Source organism: Kogia breviceps, chromosome 4, assembly GCF_026419965.1.
Source record: "Kogia breviceps isolate mKogBre1 chromosome 4, mKogBre1 haplotype 1, whole genome shotgun sequence".
Taxonomy (NCBI): Eukaryota; Metazoa; Chordata; class Mammalia; order Artiodactyla; family Physeteridae; genus Kogia; species Kogia breviceps.
The window spans coordinates 42,087,319-42,105,811 of NC_081313.1; the positions used below are offsets into that span (position 1 = coordinate 42,087,319).

Genomic DNA, 18,493 nt, shown 5'->3' on the forward strand with positions numbered 1-18,493 from the left:
AGTAGTCTTTTCACCATTTCTGGGGGGTCTTATCAGTTGTAGTAAATTCATTCACAAATTTAATACACAAATCAGTTTTAGAGGTCCCTACACCCATGGAAGGGCCCCAGTTATAACCCTTTCTGAAAAGGTACAGATGGATGAATGTTTCATTACCAAGACAATACTGAGAAACAGTTCACGTTCCTGCGTTACTGACAGAGGTAAGATTGTAAATTCCGTTAATAAGTGTTTTTTGGTTTTGTTTTTTGTTTTGACCATGCCATGCAGCTTACGATATCTTGGTTCCCCAACCAGGAGGTGAACCTGAGCCCCAGCAGTGAAACCTCCGAGTCCTAACCACTGGACCACCAGGGAATTCCCGATTGGTTTTTTTTTTTTTTTTTTTTTTTTCGTGGTACGCGGGCCTCTCACTGTTGTGGCCTCTCCCGTTGCAGAGCACAGGCTCCGGACGCACAGGCTCAGCGGCCATGGCTCACGGGCCCAGCCGCTCCGCGGCATGTGGAATCTTCCCAGACCGGGGCACGAACCCGCGTCCCCTGCATCGGCAGGCGGACTCTCAACCACTGCGCCACCAGGGAAGCCCCTGGTTTTGTTTTTTAAATTAGTGAATTAAAGATTGCAGTCAGCTCTCATTTTTCTCCTCCAACCATTCCACCTAAAACATCCAACAATATCACTTCCCTGAGGTCAGCTTATACTGCAGACTTCCAGAGGGCAAATAAAAGATCTAAGTCCCCAGACTATCAGGAGGAGAATGAACACCCATACTGCTGTGCATTCGCTGGGTGTCAATCAGGGTCTCTAAAAAATGGTATGTTTTCATTTTATTCAATACTCTGAGGAATTGAAGCAATAATGAGATTTTGCCAGGGATATTACCAATTAAATCAAGTAAACCAGTAAGGCCCTTTCATTTTCAAATTCTTCCTAAAATATGTTCATGTAAGATTTTTAATCAGCATGAATGAAAACTCCAAAATCTGAAATGCATTTTAAAACAATTTGATAGAAATCCTTCTAAACTGTATTTACACTTCCTGCCATAATACATACAATAAGCAAAATTCAAAGCTTTTCATGATGCATTACTTCTTATGAGTATCTATGACTTTGCTCAGGGGCTTGCAGAGGCTACCCAATTCCCTGAGACTGCTCTAATTTTCTATTTAGTGATTCTTTGGTCTTCTCTCCTGTCAGCTGCCACCTTTCAGAATGTCAACCTAATAACTCCCTACCCCCAAATTCTAATCTGTTACATAGGAAAAAGTGATGGTACCAGAAGAAAATAGATACTGAAACTTGTAAATGAGTAACCCTATTTTCAAATACAATTCTAAGTCAATAGGCCATGGAATAAAAATGGTTCCCATTCTTCTGCCAAGTAATGTGCATAAGATGTATGACAGCTACCTTTCTTGCTGCTTAGAGACCCTTCTCCACAAGTTTTGGTTTTGTTTCAGATGAAGGGAGTTATTGGAAATCTGACTAGAAATAAGGAAGTCAGTGTGCAGAATGTATCCCTAAGGCAAAAGCACTAAGGGTTTCCAATTTATAATGACTGTTCATGGAATAAAGGAACATACGTAACTGGCTCTCAAAAATATTTATTACATTAACGTTGAAGCGCAGAAAAACTAAGTGATTGCCTCAAGATGACTTAGCAAGAAAAAAGAAGCGTCAGCCAGAATCAATTTCTTGTTGCCCAATACTCTTTTTTCTTATAGAATATATTCCTTGTATACGGTATTGCATTTTACATCATACAGTGATTGTAATGACCCACTATCACTGAAACATTCACTTCGAGGTGCTGGTGCTGGTGACAGGTGCACTGAGGCACTGTGGCTCCCTTCTGCCCAACAGTACACATCTGCAAGGTGAACCAAACCAGCCAAGAGACCCAGTCAGGAATAAATAAGACCCAATCTTGTCCTCACGGAGCTCATATTCTGGTGGAGTAATTAAGCAACTAATTACCCAAATAGGCTATGAAGGGGAAGTACAGCGTATCTGGAGAATAAATTAGAGTTAGCTGATATAATCTAAGCAGTCAGGGTCTGTGAAGAAGTGCATCCATACTGCCAAAACTACCTGACTAATCTTAGCTAAAGTCTCTTCCCCATTTAATACAAACACCAGTCCCCCCCACCCTCACTCCACCCATACAGACTTTCTTCTTGTCTTCCTGCATCATGCTAAGCTTGTTCCCACCTTAGGGCTTTTGCCCTTGTTGCCTAAGCCTCAAACATTCTGTCTCCAGATCTAATAACTGGTTGCTTCAAATCATCTCAGCAGGTTTCCTCAGAAAAGCCATCTCTGTTCTAAACCAAAACAGACCCCACCACCCAATTTATTCTTTACCAAGTCACTGTTTTCTGACTTTCATGGCACTTTTTCTATTTTATTTTGGTGACCCTAAAAATTATTTATAACGGTTTTTATGAATTTATTCATGACATCAGTCCCCTAGTCTTATTTCCCTCTTAAGATTTTAAGTCTCAACTAGGTTTAAGAATTTTCACAAACACAAGCCTTATGGTTGTAAGCACCCTCCATCAGCCCCCAATAATGTAAGCCCCTTGAAAGCAGTGATCTCAGTCTGTTTTGTTCTTGTGGTATCCCCAGTGCCTAAAATCTTGTCTGGCACGTAGTAGCTCTTCAAACATTATTTGATAAACAAAAGACATAAAAAAATAGAAGTGGAAGAATACCCAGGATTGTGCCAAGAACCATTTCGTGGCACCAGTCATTTTCTACCTCTAGATGAGAGTCCAATTTTGAGAAAGTATGCTATGCACAATCCTTCAAATTGTTTGAAAAGCCAGAGAGAGAGATGAAAGCGGAGTAAAACAATTACATTTACATTAGGAACAACAAAGAGTTCAGAGATAATTTTTTCTGTGTACTTTTCCACTTTTTTCTTCCAAGTAGGCCTATTATATGTAATATAAAAATATCCAGACAGAAAAAGAGAAAACAAAATCATGTGGCAATCTTGCTGCAACATTTTATTTACACTGCTATATATATTGATTTATGGTTATAAAAAGTTCTCTACAAATTTGATAGATAACCTCTCATTTTCTCTTTTGATTTCTTGGTCTTAGTAACTCCTCTGAAATTTTCCTTGTCACTTACCCAAGAAATTTTTTGGATGACGATATTCAGAGCATTTGACTAGATACTGAGGGATGTTAATACGTAACCATAAAACTGTTCCTACCTCCTACAATTTTATAGGATAGATAAAATGTATAATTGCTCACATAGGCAAGATCTAAACATCAAAAAGAATGATTCAAACAACAATGATATACATGAGCTGTGGACACAGAAGAATTCAAAAAGTAGTTGATATCTGGGGTGGGTATTACAGGATTCTGGTAGATAGCATTAGGGATAGATAGCATTCCAATGAGAGAAAACAGCAAGAATAAACAGGAGGCAGAAAGCCAACAGCTGCATTTGGAGCAGTGAAAATACACCAGATTTGCTAGAGCTGAATATAGGAACTAGTAAAAAGGCTAGAAAGGGGGTCTTAGATACGAGCTGAATGGTTTGTATTTTATCACAAAGTCAGTGAAGACGCTGTAGAAAAAACTGGTAAGTGACATGATCAAAGCAGTGGTTCTGAAAGATCAATCTGATGCTTTATGCAGGACAGACTGGAGGAGGAAAAAAGAGCACAGCTAGGGAAACCCATCAGAAGGCTGTGTTGGTACTCCAGAAATTCATGAGTGCCTAAACTGAGGTGTAACAAGTATAAATCAAAAGTGAAAAGGGCATACATGGAAGAGAAATAAGCAGACTGCACGGAGTTTGACAACAGATCTGATGTGAAGAAAAGAAGACATAAAAAATAACTATTGACATTGGATAGAGGAATATGGAAAAACAGAAACAAAGAAGTCACAGGAGAAGCTAGTTTGGGGGAGAGAAGTATAGTTCAGTATTAGCCATGTCATTAAATTTGACGTGCTTGCAAAACAGGGCCAAAAGTCCAAGTAAATGTAGACTTGAGCTTGGAATAGACTAGGATTGGACATGTTGACTGAGGAGTCATCTACAAAAGAAAAGACAGAAGTAATGGAAGTAGATGAACTCTCCTGAAAGGGCTGTACAGAAAGAATCATACTGTCACAGACTGACACCTACAGTAATGGTCATATTTTGGGGTTGGGAGAATGGGAAGCCAAAGAATACAACAAATGACTATTAGAAAGTTCAAAGAATTCAGAGGAATATCAAGAAAAGACAGAAAGAGGCTGATTCACAGAGTAAAATTGCCACAGAATACTTAAGGAGAAATTCTATGTATTTGTAATTGCAGGCATAATAACTTTGTAGTTAAAGGGTTACAATATATTGTAGGGCAAAGAATTATTATTCACCTTCTAAGTGAAGGTTTGTTACCTACCTACTTCTTCAGTCTCATCTCTTTTCCTCCTTAGGCAGTGCTTACATTCTGAGTATCTTAAAGGCCCATGCTCTTTCCTGACTCAAGATCTTTGCACAATAGTGTTCCTTACCTCAGCCAGGAATATTATTTCCCCCATTCTGTACAGCGTTAACACCTATTCATCCTCCCGATACTGTCACTTTCTCAAAGAGACTGTCCATTACTCCTCCTTTTCCCCAGTAAAAATCAGATTATGCTGTTAAATTCTCTTCCTTAGCTTTTCTTTGTGGCACTTATCAAGCATAGAGCAACGTTTGTGTGACTACTTCATGGCTGTGTGCGCCATTAGATTGGCAAGCTCCAGGAGAGATGATTTGTCTATTTTGTTCATCCCATCCCTAACTTCATGCCAAATACACAGGAGGTTTTCAACAAATATTTACTAGACTTACATTTCAGTAAGAACTACAAGCAAACAAGCTAAGCAGAAGAAAACAGCGTATAACTGTCCAAATCAGCTGTAATAGTGGCCTGCTGATCTGCAGCCAGAACCGACAATCTCCAAATTGAATTATCAAACCAAACTACACAGTAAGCAAAAATGTATTGCTGCGGTAAAGATCGCTGATAATTTTTACAATAGGTTACTCATATTCGGTGTGTAAGTGCTGAAATTCTTAAGTACTGATTTTTTTCCATAACACGTGGAAACGCTACATCGTGGATGAAAATGGTTTGAGAAGTAGAAAATGGGTCTGGCTCTAGGACGTTAACAATTCCACACACTACTCTGCATTCAATCGCTGGTTTAGATGACGGCTCAGGACGGATCCCCACTGAAACGGGAGCTAATGCAAATTTCTTTTGTTCTCAGGAGATGAAGTGGAGGTTAGGTGGGAGACGCTACCGTCGTAACTCTGGAGGCCCAAGCAGCTCACACTGATCTAAAACAACGCTACCCGATGGGGAGCCAGCAGCTCCGGGTGTGAAAGATAGAAATTTTAAGACCGAGGCTCCACCCTGGTGCGAAGGTTTCTCCCTCGGTACTGGCAGTAGCGGTTCAGGAGGAGGCCGGGGCCCGACCGCTCGTACCTTGCTTGACTCGGGGATCCCTGGTGCTAGTAGCGGCGGAGGGGGGCGGCCTGACCACAGGCTTCTTGTTTTGGGCCTCCCCGGCAGCTCCGGCCTCGGCGGATTTGGCTCTGGAAGCTGATACAGCGGCCCGGACCGCCGCGGCCCCCGGCGCCTTGTGTTTCTTGTTCTTGCCGCCCATGTTGCAGCTGCGGCAAAAGACTCCTCCCGGTCCAGATCCCGGAACCACTCCCGCACCGCCTCCAGAAGCTCTTTACATTCCCCGAGTCCCACGCCGCCACCTTGCGTCCTCCATCCGGGCTTCTAGGCCCTGCTACAACTGCTGCTTCGCAATTGGTCCGACTCACCAAAGTCCCGCCTTCTCTTCGCTCATCTAGGCGTCTGCTGCGTGCCGGAACCTTCGCCTCGCTCTCTCTTTAGCCCAGGAGCTGCCTATCCGCCGGTGGTTAGGAAAGGAAAGGAAAGGTCGGAGGAGAAAAAAGAGGCAGGGAAAAAGTCTCCGGGCTGAGTGACTCGACTAATTTTGTCTCCCACGGGCCCCTGTTGAGGCTTCGCTTGGCGTCACTGTCGGTGCGGTCGCGGAGCATCTTGGGTAGGAGGGAGATTCGGTCTCGCAGCTCCGAAAGATGGCGGACGCTTTCGGGGATGAGCTCTTCAGCGTGTTTGAGGACGACTCGGCCAATGCTCCCGGGGCCAAAAAAGACAAGGAAAAAGAGAAGGGGAAATGGAAGGGGCCGCCAGGGTCTGCGGAAAAGGCCGGGTAAGGAAGATGTCCGAGATGTCTTTTTTTCTTTCTCTATCTTCAGTGTTGAGGGAAGAAAATCCCACTCTCTTCTGAAGACCACGAGAAGTAGGGTGTACGTTAGTGGCGCTGGGAAGTGAAGGGGGTTGAGAAAAATGTTGAGGAGGGAGAAAGAACGTTGCTTTGTGGAAGCTGGATCTTGGCGTTCTCCGGTGGCCGCAGGCAGCGTGGACTTCACGCTTGCGTAAGGCCTATTACCCCTGCCTGCGCCCTGGTGTCGTGAGGGCAGGTTAGCTGTCTCTTAGTTTCTGTACCCCCAGGTCCAGCACAATACTGGGCACAATACAGGAAACGAATCACCAGTTGAGCAAAGGGTTAAGAAGCTTAGAAAATGTGACTTGGATTGACTTGGAGGGGAAAGGGCAAATAGCAGGAGAAGGGAGAGAGATTCAATCTGTAAGCTGCAGTTTTCTTGCCCATAATGAGGCGATAGCACCAACCACAAGGGTTTTTGTGAGGAGTAAACGAGATAGTATGTGTAATCGCCTAACAGTGATTAGCACATAAAAGATTCTCAATTGCTGGCTTTCTTTGATTTTATTTAAAAAATTTTTTTAAATTACTGGTCTTAAAACTTAAAGTAAGATGATTCCTTAGTAATGAACAAAATTTACTCTTGACGTTGGGGGAGAATACCCAGTGGATGCTTGAGTTAAATTAGACATGATTTTGCTCTTAAGGAACTTTTATTTGAGGTAAGGAGGTGGTACAAATACATATTTTAAATAGTTAGTAGGAGATTGAAATACAGTAAGCTGTATATACAGTTAAGTGCTATGAAAGTTCAGGAAAGAGAGCTATTTGTGATGTCTAGAGAGCCTTACATGCAAGAAGCTATTCTGTGTTGAGATGATTCCTTCCTTATTGATGCTGAGAATTTTTTTGATTTGTTTTATAGCACAAATTGGGCTAGGCGGAGTGTTTGCTTAGGGACTACAAGAGATAAGCCTGAGAATATAAATTGCTTTTAGATTATGAAGGGCATTGACTAGAAAGCATATGAGTTTTGATTTCATTTTAAAAACCCAGGTGAACATGTATTTTTTCCTAACTTGGTGACTGGATAGGTAGAGTGATAGTTTAGAAAAATTAATTTGGTATCAATAGTCAATGTATTGACTACTGTATTGAAAGAGGAAAGACACTGATAGTAAAAAGTAAATTAAAAATATCTCAGTTATCTAATTATGAGATAAAAACCTCAACTCAGGAGGTGACGAAAGGAAAAGGAAAGATAAAACGTTGTGAAGGAAAAAATTGACAGGCCTTATTTAAGGAGGACAATGGAAAAGGGGTCAAAAGAGACGTTTTGAACTTGGTTATCAGAAAGAAGAAAAATAGCGAAATTTATAGGAGATTTTATTTCAAAATTAATTTGGTTTGAGACGAAGTGAAGTGATGATAGTATATCCATATTGAAGTATCCATTGGGCAATTTTAATCTGGGTTTGGAGAAATACCAGAACTGTAGGTATATATTTGGTTGCTATTTCAATTGTTACTGCTTGAAGTGGAGATTCCTGTGGGAAAGTAGTTTTCCCACACATAACATATAGATTAGAGGCATATTAGAAGAATCAGGAGTTTGAAATGTCACATAAGAGTGAAACAAAGGAGGAAAAATAGTCTTCCTCTCTCATTGAGTTAGAGGGTGTAGTAGTCTTGGGGAACTTTTCAGGGAAAATGAGAAAGGAGGACAGGTTCTTTTGATTTTTTTCCAAACAGGAATAATTAATAATTTCTGTAGTTTGAATGGGCAACTATGATGTTATGAAGATGATACATGTATAATTTCCTACTGCGGTAAATCTTTGTTTCAAAATCACTCAGGTAAAATTCACTTTGCAGTGTATTAGGCGTAAGCTGTTTCTGCAACCTTCCAAAGTGAAAATTTGTAGGATATAAAAACAATTTCTATTTTAATTTTACTAGGAAATATGTGAACATTAGATAAAGGAAATACATAAGAAAATATAGACCATGATTAACTTACGGAACTTTGTTTACTACCAATACTTCTAACTAAACCTAGACGTCTAGGTATTTTTAGGGAAAAATCCAATTTGCCTTATTGTAACTATCATACTATCGTAATTATTTGTATCGTAGTCAATATGTATAGCATGATTTCCATCTGATTTGTATAACACAGAAGGGCAAATCCTGGAACTTTAGAGGATCTTGTCTTTTGTATTGATATTTAATACTCTAGATCAAGTAGGTACTTTTTTAAAAAACTTTATGAGAATTGTCTGGAGCGAGAGAATAATATGAAAAACTCCATGCACGCATAACTCAGCTTCAGTATTATCAAGTCATGGTCAATTTGTTCCCACACCCTTTTTTTGTAAACCAAATGCTACTAATCACGTTATTTCTCCCTAAATATTTCAGTATGCATCTCGTTGATAGTGACTTTCTTTTCCAACATAACTGTCATGCCATTGTTATACCTAACAAAATGTACAATAATTCCTTGATATCATTGACTAGTCAATCCACAGTAAGATTCCCCAGTTGTCTCAAAGGTTGTAGTTGGTTTATTTGAGTCAGGTTCCAGACAAAGCCCTTATACTGTTTTGGTTGTTATATCCTTGAAGTCTTTCATTTTACAAGTTCCTTTTTTCCTTAAGCTATTGATTTCTTCTGGAGGGGTGGATGAGAGGAGAAACCAGCTCATTTGTCTGTATAGTTTTCCACATCCTGAATTAGCTTTCTTATGCTGTTATTTTACTAGCTTTTTTATCTTCACGTATTTACTGTAAACTGTCCTTATATCTAGAGCTGAACTATGCAATCTATAGTAGTCTCCCACCCTTATCTGAGGGGGACAGGTTCCAAGAGCCCCAGTGGTTGCTGTGGTTGCTCGAAACCTTGGATAGTGCCAAACCCTAGATGTAGTATGATTTTCCCTATACATACATACCTACAAAAGCGTAATTTATAAATTAGGCACAGTAAGAGATTAACAATTACTAAAAATAAAATGAAATAATTATATCAATATATAAGTGGAGAACTTTCACCTTTTCATTTAAAGTAAGCACTTGATGGCTTCTCTTTGGCATTGCCAGCATCACTACTCTTGTGCTTCAGGGCCATTTTTAAGTAAAAGGGTTACTTAAACACAAGCACTGCCATAGTACAACAGTGATCTGAAAACTTAGACAGCCACTAAGTGACTTAATAGGCTGGATACTGTTGGCAAAGGGATGATTCATGTCCCAGGCGGGATGGAGCAGGAATGTGCAAGATTTCATCATGCTACTCAAAAAGGCATCCAGTTTAAAACTTATGAATTATTTACCTCTGGAATTTTCCATTTAAAATTTTTGGACCTCAGTTGACCTTGGGTAACTGACACCTTGGAAAGGGAAAACACAGATAAGGGGGGACTCCTGTAATAGCTACTACCTACCTGTAGCTATTGAGCACTTAAATGTAGTTAATCAGCATTGATACATTCTGTGAATGTAAAATATACACTGTATTTCGAAGACTTGTTATAAAAAATGTCAAATATGTCATTTTTTATTTTCATATACTGAAATTATAATATTTTGAGTTAAATGAGATTAAAATTGGTTTCTTTTTAAAATATTTTAATATGGTTACTAGAAATTTAAAGTTATATAGGTACTTACATGTATATATCTTGGACAGCTGCTGATGTCGAGACTTGATTAGATTCATATTCAATTGTTTAGATAAGAATACAGTTGAATAGAGAGTTGAATATAGTATTAAAGAATAATGGAGCTCTTCTGAAGGAAAGTATTGTACAATGAATTTAGGTTTTAAGCTTCTCAAAGGTATAGGAATGATGTTTGTTTGTTTTATAGTTGTCACCAACTCCTAGTAGGTTTAATTACAATGCTTTGGTTGATGCTTACTAATTCAGAAAGAATAATAAAATGTTAGAACTAGAGGGATCATAATTATCATTCATATGTCTTCTTTTACTGAGGGCCAAGGATATTGATCGCTTGTCCAAAGGAGAGTCATGTAAGTAATATGGAACAACAGTGAATACCTGTTCCACTAAATGGAGCGTGAGAGGAATTACATATCTCAGGTTTTGCCAAGCATCAAATAATAAACTTCATTATGCAAATGTTATTCAACCATATAGATCAGTACTACTGTTGACTCTTTAAAAAAAAAATTTTCTGTTGAGATAAAACATATAAAAAAAAGTGCAAAAGTCATGGGACAAATTTTCATAGTGAACACACCAATGTAAGTAAGCCCTGTTTAGGACAAAAAAATAGAATATTGCAGAAATTCCTCTTTTTCCCCCAGTAAAGTGACTAACGTGATAACCATGTGTTAGTCTTTTTAATGTTTGTAAATATAATGTAAATGGATTCATACAGAATATGTTCTTTTGTTTCTGGCTTTTGCTCAACATTGTTTGTAAAATTCTTAACTGTAGCTCTGGCAGTAACTTTCGAAGTATGATTGAGGTTTGGTGTGGGATCAGAGGAATATTCCCAATTATCTGAAAAGCCTGCTCTTTCTCAACTATAGGAGACTGAATTTTTCTTCACATACTTCAGCCAAAAACTGTATCACAACAAGTTGAATGTAGAGATAGATGAGAGTCCAGCTGCCTTCTATTAAGCCAGACATTAAAGAGACTTGCAAAAATATAAAACAATGCCATTCTTCTCATTAAAATATTTTTGGAAAAATACTAATTTTTTTTCAGTTTTAATATTTAATATGGTAAACATCAATAGATAAGACTTCAGAAACAAAATTCCTTGGAATTCTCAGTAACTTTTAGACTGGAAAATCAAAATCAATATCATTTCTGAGATCAATAATTTTGGAGCCACTGATCTAATATAGTCTAATTTCCACTTTACTGGTAATTAATGGTTCTTGAGCTCCTTTATTGGTCATTTGGATATCCTCTTTCGTAAAGTGCCTGTTCTAGTCTTTTGCTCATTTTTTATTGTGTTACCTTTTTTTTTTAATTTGTAGCCATCACTTCCATTATTTTAGATATATACGACTTTTGTCATTTGTATGTGTGTTTTCTCCCACTTTGTCTTTTCTCTGTACTCTCTTAATGGTACCTTTTGATTTACAGAAACTCTTAGTTTCAATGCAATCCAACTTAGCAGACTTACTTTTTGGTTAACAATTTTATGTCCTGTTTAGTAATACCTAAAGATAAATTTCTCATTTTATCTTCTAGAGGCTTTGTTGCTTTTGCCTTTCACAATTAGATCTAATATCCATATTGATTTTTGTGTATGATTGGCCTAGGAGTCAGATTGATTTCCCCTATGGTTATCCAATCCACAAAGCACCGTTTATTGTCATACTTTTGACCAGTGAATCCAACCACATAAAAAATTTTTCTCCCAAATAGTAATATTATGCTGTTAGAAAAGCATTAAATGTTTATTGAAAGTGTTCACATAAATGTCTAATGGTATTTTACAGTTTTTAAGAATATTATATTAGTAATAGTTGTGTTAATGTGAGTTGCAAAATATTTTTAGAACAGAATTTCCAAGAAAATATGAAATGAAAGAGGAGTAGTATTCAGTTTCATTAGTTAAAAGTAAGAGTATTCTGGGCTTTAGCCACTTTTGATTTGTAACATCTATTTACATGACTTTTTTGTTAATAGTGTATATTATACATAGGATAATATTTTATGGAGTCACCCTTAAAGTAAGAAGTGCTATTGCAGAATTCATTCTAAACCGTTCACTTTTCAGAAAACGTTTTGATGGTAAATTACAATCTGAGTCAACTAATATTGGAAAAAACAAGAGAGATGCAGACTTCGAGGGCACAGATGAACCCATTTTTGGAAAGAAGCCCAGGGTAGAAGAGTCAATAACTGAAGAGTTATGGTAGTATTTCCATTGTTATAAATGTTAGTAACTCTTAAGTTGGGTGGTTGCCTGAAGTTTTGAAAATTGCTTGTATGTTGTTACTTTATGAAAAAATTTGTTGAATTAGAGAAATGAAAATAAATATTCTTTATATATTCATATAAACATATAACTGTAGAACAGTTATGTAATTTTGGGGAAATGGAAAACAATATAGAAAAGAAAGGCTTTTAATACTTTTGAATCCAATTTTAGGAAAGAATCTTGAAGCCTGATTTTTTTAAAAAAGAAGAAATGCCATTTCATTTATTTGTTAATGTCTTAGAAGAGGATCACTGGAAGAGTGGGATAAAAGGAAAGAATAAAACTGACACAATGGAAGGGAATACTTGAGAAGGAGCATTAGGAGGAATTAGATTTTCACTGTTGCATGTAGCAGTAGAGTGGCTATGAATTTCAATACTACTATCAATGAGGGAGACCCATGGATATGTGTGGCTGAAATAGACTTGTTTCCTCTTGTAGTGATGATCATGACTTTGCTTTTCTGTTCTCGTATGCCATATTCTAGCTTGGCACTACAATGAAGAATTTACTCCTATGGTTTTTTGTTGTTGTTGTTTTTTAACCGGTTAGCTGTTGTTGTAGCTAGCAAAAGTAGGTACTATAAATGGTGGTAGATGTACCACTGAAATACTTAAGATGCACTCTTTGTCCAAACTAGTGGAATAGGTTACAAAATAATACTGATAATTTAAAATCATTGTTGCTTATTGTAGTAACTCTTGGGCTTTATCCAAAGTATGGTTATTGATTTAAAGTTAAAAAATCAAAAGTACAATCAATAATAATGGATCTAGTATAGAAATACATCTATTTTTCTTCAATTTATCCACAATCATGTCCTTTCAGAGTCTAAACAGAGAACCTAGATGAGTATAACAGCATTTTGATGAGAAGAGGGAACACTTTTATAAATTATAGCAACATCTGTATTAGGCTAGTTTATTTTATATTTCCTATTATGTAATGGTTTTTATAAGCAACTTTGTGCTTTGAAGCAGTGATAATGCTTTTGTAGCGGTACTTTTTATCCAAAATAGTTACTGGAACTAAGCTGACATAATTCTTTGAATAATCCACTTGGAGTCTGTCTGTTTTGTATTTGTAATAAAAGATGCTAACTCACCATTTTGAATTCCCAGCATATATAATTCTCAGTAATTTATTTTAATGTAATTTTAACAATTGTTGTTTTTTAAGTTTGTCAGACTTGATGCCCAGGGTCAAGGTACAATCAGTTGAAACTGTTGAAGGGTGTACACATGAGGTAAGCACAAACAGTGTATGGTAAGTTGGTGTTATAAGTGGGATTTTGCTTTGGACTATCTAGTCTGATGATTGATAAGCAATTTAGCCTTAAGGGCTTTGGAAACAATATGTGGTTTCTGTGCAGTCACTGTACATAGTCTAGTGGAAGGAGCTGGGGGTTTGTTTTCAAACCTGAGCTCAGACACTTGACACAGCGCTTTTTCTAACTACAGTCTTGGATAAATTTCTTAACCTCTTTGACATTGGTTTTCTAATTTGTAAGTTTAGAATAATGGGATTTACATCATGGGGTGGTTGTGAAGATTATGTAAGAAAATTAGGTAAGTTACCCAGCACAGAGTAGGGGTTTTTTTGTTTGTTTTTTTGTTTTGTTTTTCAGAGTAGGAATTAGTACATGTTTATTCCCATGCTCCTAAACTCAAGTAACAGTGACATTTTGCAGGTCCCGTGCTTTTTTGTCTTTTGCTCTGATGACTGGTATGTTGCAATTTCATTGTCTGCCACAAGATGGTGGTCACTGATAGCTTGTAGTAACCGTTTATCAGTGAGCATTTATAAACATATGGGACATAAGGAAACTGTAACACTAGTTCTTTCTATTAAGCCCTTCTGCCTTTACCATGTAACCTTATAAGTTATTACTACAGTTAATTGGGGAATCTTATTAAAGACTGTATCAAATAAGCAGAGTAATTCCAAATTAACAAGAATTGCTTTTGATGTAGATCTGGAACCTTATTTTTTTAAACACCTGTTTTTCTACTTGAAATTTCCTTATGTTCCTTTAAAATAGCACTTAGTTTGGCAGGTATAATATCTATTAGATCATTCATTAAACACTTACATTAGATGCTGTTTGATGCTGTGGTCTTAAAAAGATGGGAGAAAAACCTCAAACACACACAAATTTTGCTCAAGAGGTCAGAAGTTCCTTCTGTCCTCCTTCATGATTATCCTCAAGCCCTCCATTCTGTTATCTCCTCTCACTTTTTTAGCAGGTAACCTTACCTTTTACTTTATCTAAAGGTTTGAAGATACCAAGTTGGAGTCACATCCACTCATAGTACAAGGCACTGCGTTGTTGAGGCTGAGGAGAGTTGCTTTGCCAGTGTTGATTGTATCCTATCCTGCCTCCACAAAGACTTGGATCATTCCATTTTCCCTTGACTGTTTCTGATGTCTCCTTTTCTCTATTTTCCTTTTCTTATCAGCATATGAATATTCAAAAGCTTCTCTTTTGTTCTGTGTTACTTTTTAGCCACTGTGTTGTGTTTCTTCTTCCCCATTGTAGTCATTCATTCAGTACTTACCTTTGGGTGCCAGGTATATTTTATTATTCACTGAATATAAAGAGATAAACAAAAAAAGTTATGGTCCCTTTCTGTTCAGAGTTGTTATTGAGTGCTCTGCTTAGAAAATCCCTGCTAAACTTCCTAACCTTCCGGTCATCTTTTAATCCACTATAGTTAGATTTCTTCTTTCTCCATGTCTTTCAAACTGCTCTGGCAAAAATCACCAATAACTAATTGCTAAGTCTGTTTGACTCTTGATTATTCTGTTGGTTTTCTATTTTTCTGACTCCTTAGTCTCTGTAAGCTTCTCTTCTACCTGTCTGTTATAAGTTAGTGTTACCCAGACTGTTTTCAGAGAATAAAAACAAAACTCTGATTCTCATACATGTGAAAATACAATTTGTTATTGTTGCTGCTATTAAATCTCAGAAATATTAAAATCTTAATTGCTTTGTGTTAATGTTTTTTGTTCATGTCATAGCAAGTATCAGGAGAGATGTGAGGGAGGTGAACCAAGTAACCAGGTATGGCTGCACAGGTTGATCACACCTTGATGAGGATCACACCATGATTTAGGGTCTAGTCTTCAGATTTTCGGATTCCGAAATTTGATTTTGTCAGTGCGCCAGAGGTTGTGCTCTTTGGATAGAATCACTTTCATCATACTCATGGTATGGTATAACAAAAGAAGGACATTCCCTTAAATTAATGGATAAGTAGTCCTTTTATTGTCAAACTACCTAGGAGTCAGAAAGTACTTAGAAGTTTCTTGGCGTCATAATAAAGGGGAACATGTAGTCTTAAGGAGAAGACTGATGAAAACTATTCCTGTCCCTGGAAGGGTTCATTCACTAATAAAAACAACTCATAAATTCTTTCATAATGTGTGCTGGATAAACTACCAAATTTTACCCCTTTATAGATTCCATTTAGAGTTTCACATTGCTTCTAACACAGTTATACTGGGTATTGTTCATTGAGTTTCATAATTTATTGTTTCACTTAATTACAGTCTAGTTATTCCTTTTTGAAACACTACACACATCATCTTGATTGTAATTGAAATGAAAATTTACCAACAATCTCTCAGTATTCTAAGACAGCTAATCTTATCTCATACTTGTTTGTTGAAATTTCGCTCTTAGAAATTATTTCTAGCTTCTGTGTGTACCATACTTTGCCCTTGTTGATTGATTATTTATACACTAATTGGCTTACATATTGGGAATTTAGATATATTATGAACTGCTCTCCAGATCTTAATCTTCACTGGAGGAAAATTAGTTTCCTGTTACAGGAAATAATACCATTTTATTCCACATAGTTTTCTTTCATACAGTGGCATCACTTTTTATGTCCATTCTGCTTTTTTGAGCATTCATTAATGTCAGGAAGTACATTAGATATAGAAAATACAAAGATAGCTGAGATAGGTCCTAGACCTTAATAAACACAGTTTCTATTGGGAGATAGACTTAAGTGCTTTTAATTAGATTACTATCAGATAAACACTAACAGAAGTTTTTTGAATGTTGTAGCTTTTGCATTTTGACTTTTTCTCAAAGGTGGTTATTTAATTTTACAGTGTCTAAGACTGTCAGGAACACTTTAGTTCACCACCTTTATTTTTCAAACCATCATTGATTAGGGAGTGCTGAATGCATCAATTCTTGAATAGTAAATTGATTTTTTTTTTTTTAACATCAGGTTGCACTTCCTGCAGATGAAGATTATCTACCACTTAAACCTCGCGTTGGAAAAGCTGCAAAGGTTTGTACTTTGGGCAGTACGGTTTGTACAGTTTTGTGAGTCTGTTTTCCTAAAAATCTTAAAGATAAACTTTTAAATGAGATTCTTATACTTCCCAGTGTGTGTGTTATACTTCCTTGTGTGTGTGTGTGTATATATATATATATACACACACACACACACACACACATATGTACAAACTAAGAAGCCACCACCACCTGAAGTCAGATATGATGAGAACCAAATCAATAAACAACCATGCTGAAAACCAAGTATCATGTGATAAGATTTTTAAAAATGAAAATAATTCTCAACCTTTTTAATGAATCTAATGAAAAGTACTGATCTTTCTCTAGAAAAAAAATGCATATGTACAATCAGTTTTGCATATAGTTTTGGGAGTTGAACAAGCTTCTATTGAAATTTAAACTCTAATGCTGACATTAAATGGATTTTGAAACCCTGACAGATGGTAAAAGAGTAATATAAATTTTCCAAGTCATTTACTTAAGTAAAAAAGGCAGTATGGTGGGGTAAACATGAACTCTCCAAGTCTAATAGATATATTATTCTGCCTTTGCTGAGTGAACTTCATTGAGGCCTTGCCTTTTCAGAGCCTCAGAGTTCCCATCTGTGAAAGGAAATTATACATACATTAGGGGTTGCTGTGGAGATTAGTATGTGGAAAATGTGTTGCACAGTGCCCACCATAAAGCATGTTCTTGATGAATGGTAGTGATTATTGTGTTGTAATTAATATATGTGTAAACATAATAATTGAAAGATCAGATAGTAGAAATAACTTCTATGCTGTCTGGTTAAAGTGTTTTTTTTAATTCTTCCTAATTTTCTCTAGTGGGTGGCGTATTTCCCAAATAGACTCATAAAGAAATGCTCCCAGAATGCTTCTAGGGGTAGCCTCTCTTGGTTTTAAGTGTACTATGATATGTCTAGGTGTCTTCATACAGATACTAATTTTTTTTATAGGAATACCCATTCATTCTTGATGCTTTTCAAAGAGAAGCCATTCAGTGTGTTGATAATAATCAGTCTGTTCTAGTATCTGCACATACATCAGCAGGAAAAACTGTATGCGCTGAGTGAGTAGCTTTCTTTTTAAATGGAATTTTAGGACTGTTAATATTTGCTTTATACATTTAGGTGCTCCTATGTTAGGTGCATAAATATTTACAAATATTATATCCTCCTGTTGGACTCACCCCTTTATCATTATGTAATGCCCTTCTTTGTCTCTTGTTACAGTCTTATTTTTATTTTTATTTATTTATTTATTTTTATAAATTTATTTATTTATTTATGTCTGCAATGGGTCTTCGTTGCTGCACGTGGGCTTTCTCTAGTTGCTGCAGGTGGGAGCTGCTCATTGTGCAGGCTTCTCTTGTTGCAGAGCACAGTCTCTAGGTGCCCGGGCTGCAGTAGTTGTGGCTCATCAGCTCTAGAGTGCAGGCTCAGTAGTTGTGGCGCATGGGCTTAGTTGCTCCGCAGCATGTGGGATCTTCCCAGACCAGGGCTCGAACCCGTGTCCCCTGCATTGGCAGGCGGATTCTTAACCATTGCACCACCAGGGAAGTCCTTACAGTCTTAGTTTTAAAGTCTATTTTGTTTTACATAAGTGTAGCTACCACAACTTTCTTTTGGTATCCACTTGCATGGAATATCTTTTCCCATCCCTTCACTTTCAGTCTGTGTGTCCTTACATCTGAAGTGAGTCTCCTGTAGGCAGCATATAGCTGCAACTTGTTTTTTTATCCATTCAGCCACTCTGTCTTTTGATTGGAGAATTCGTCTATTTACATTTTATTATTGATAAGTGTGTACTTACTGCCATTTTGTTGTTTTGTTGCTGTTTTGTAGTTTGTCTCTGTTCCTTTCTTCTCTTGCTCACTTTCTAGTTTTAAAATGAAATTTTAAAATAACTGTTTCTTACCGTACTTTTTAAAAGTTT

General features: G+C 37.0%; 2 protein-coding genes across 3 annotated transcripts in view; one reads left to right on the plus strand and one right to left on the minus strand.

Annotated features, from left to right (window-relative positions):
• Nucleotides 1-6,054, minus strand: part of DHX29 (DExH-box helicase 29) — a 48,983-nt gene extending 42,929 nt beyond the window's left edge. The window contains exon 1 of the mRNA XM_059061114.2: nucleotides 5,495-6,054. Within this exon, the coding sequence (XP_058917097.1) occupies nucleotides 5,495-5,675 (181 nt within the window). The 5' untranslated portion in view covers nucleotides 5,676-6,054. The remainder of the gene's footprint in view (nucleotides 1-5,494) is intronic.
• Nucleotides 5,840-18,493, plus strand: part of MTREX (Mtr4 exosome RNA helicase) — a 136,344-nt gene continuing 123,690 nt past the window's right edge. The window contains exons 1-5 of one of the 2 annotated variants that reach the window (XM_059061115.2): nucleotides 5,840-6,254; nucleotides 12,035-12,172; nucleotides 13,418-13,484; nucleotides 16,486-16,548; nucleotides 17,515-17,627. In XM_059061115.2, the coding sequence (XP_058917098.1) occupies nucleotides 6,121-6,254; nucleotides 12,035-12,172; nucleotides 13,418-13,484; nucleotides 16,486-16,548; nucleotides 17,515-17,627 (515 nt within the window). In that variant the 5' untranslated portion in view covers nucleotides 5,840-6,120. The remainder of the gene's footprint in view (nucleotides 6,255-12,034; nucleotides 12,173-13,417; nucleotides 13,485-16,485; nucleotides 16,549-17,514; nucleotides 17,628-18,493) is intronic. The other variant, XM_067030974.1, reaches the window with a different exon arrangement.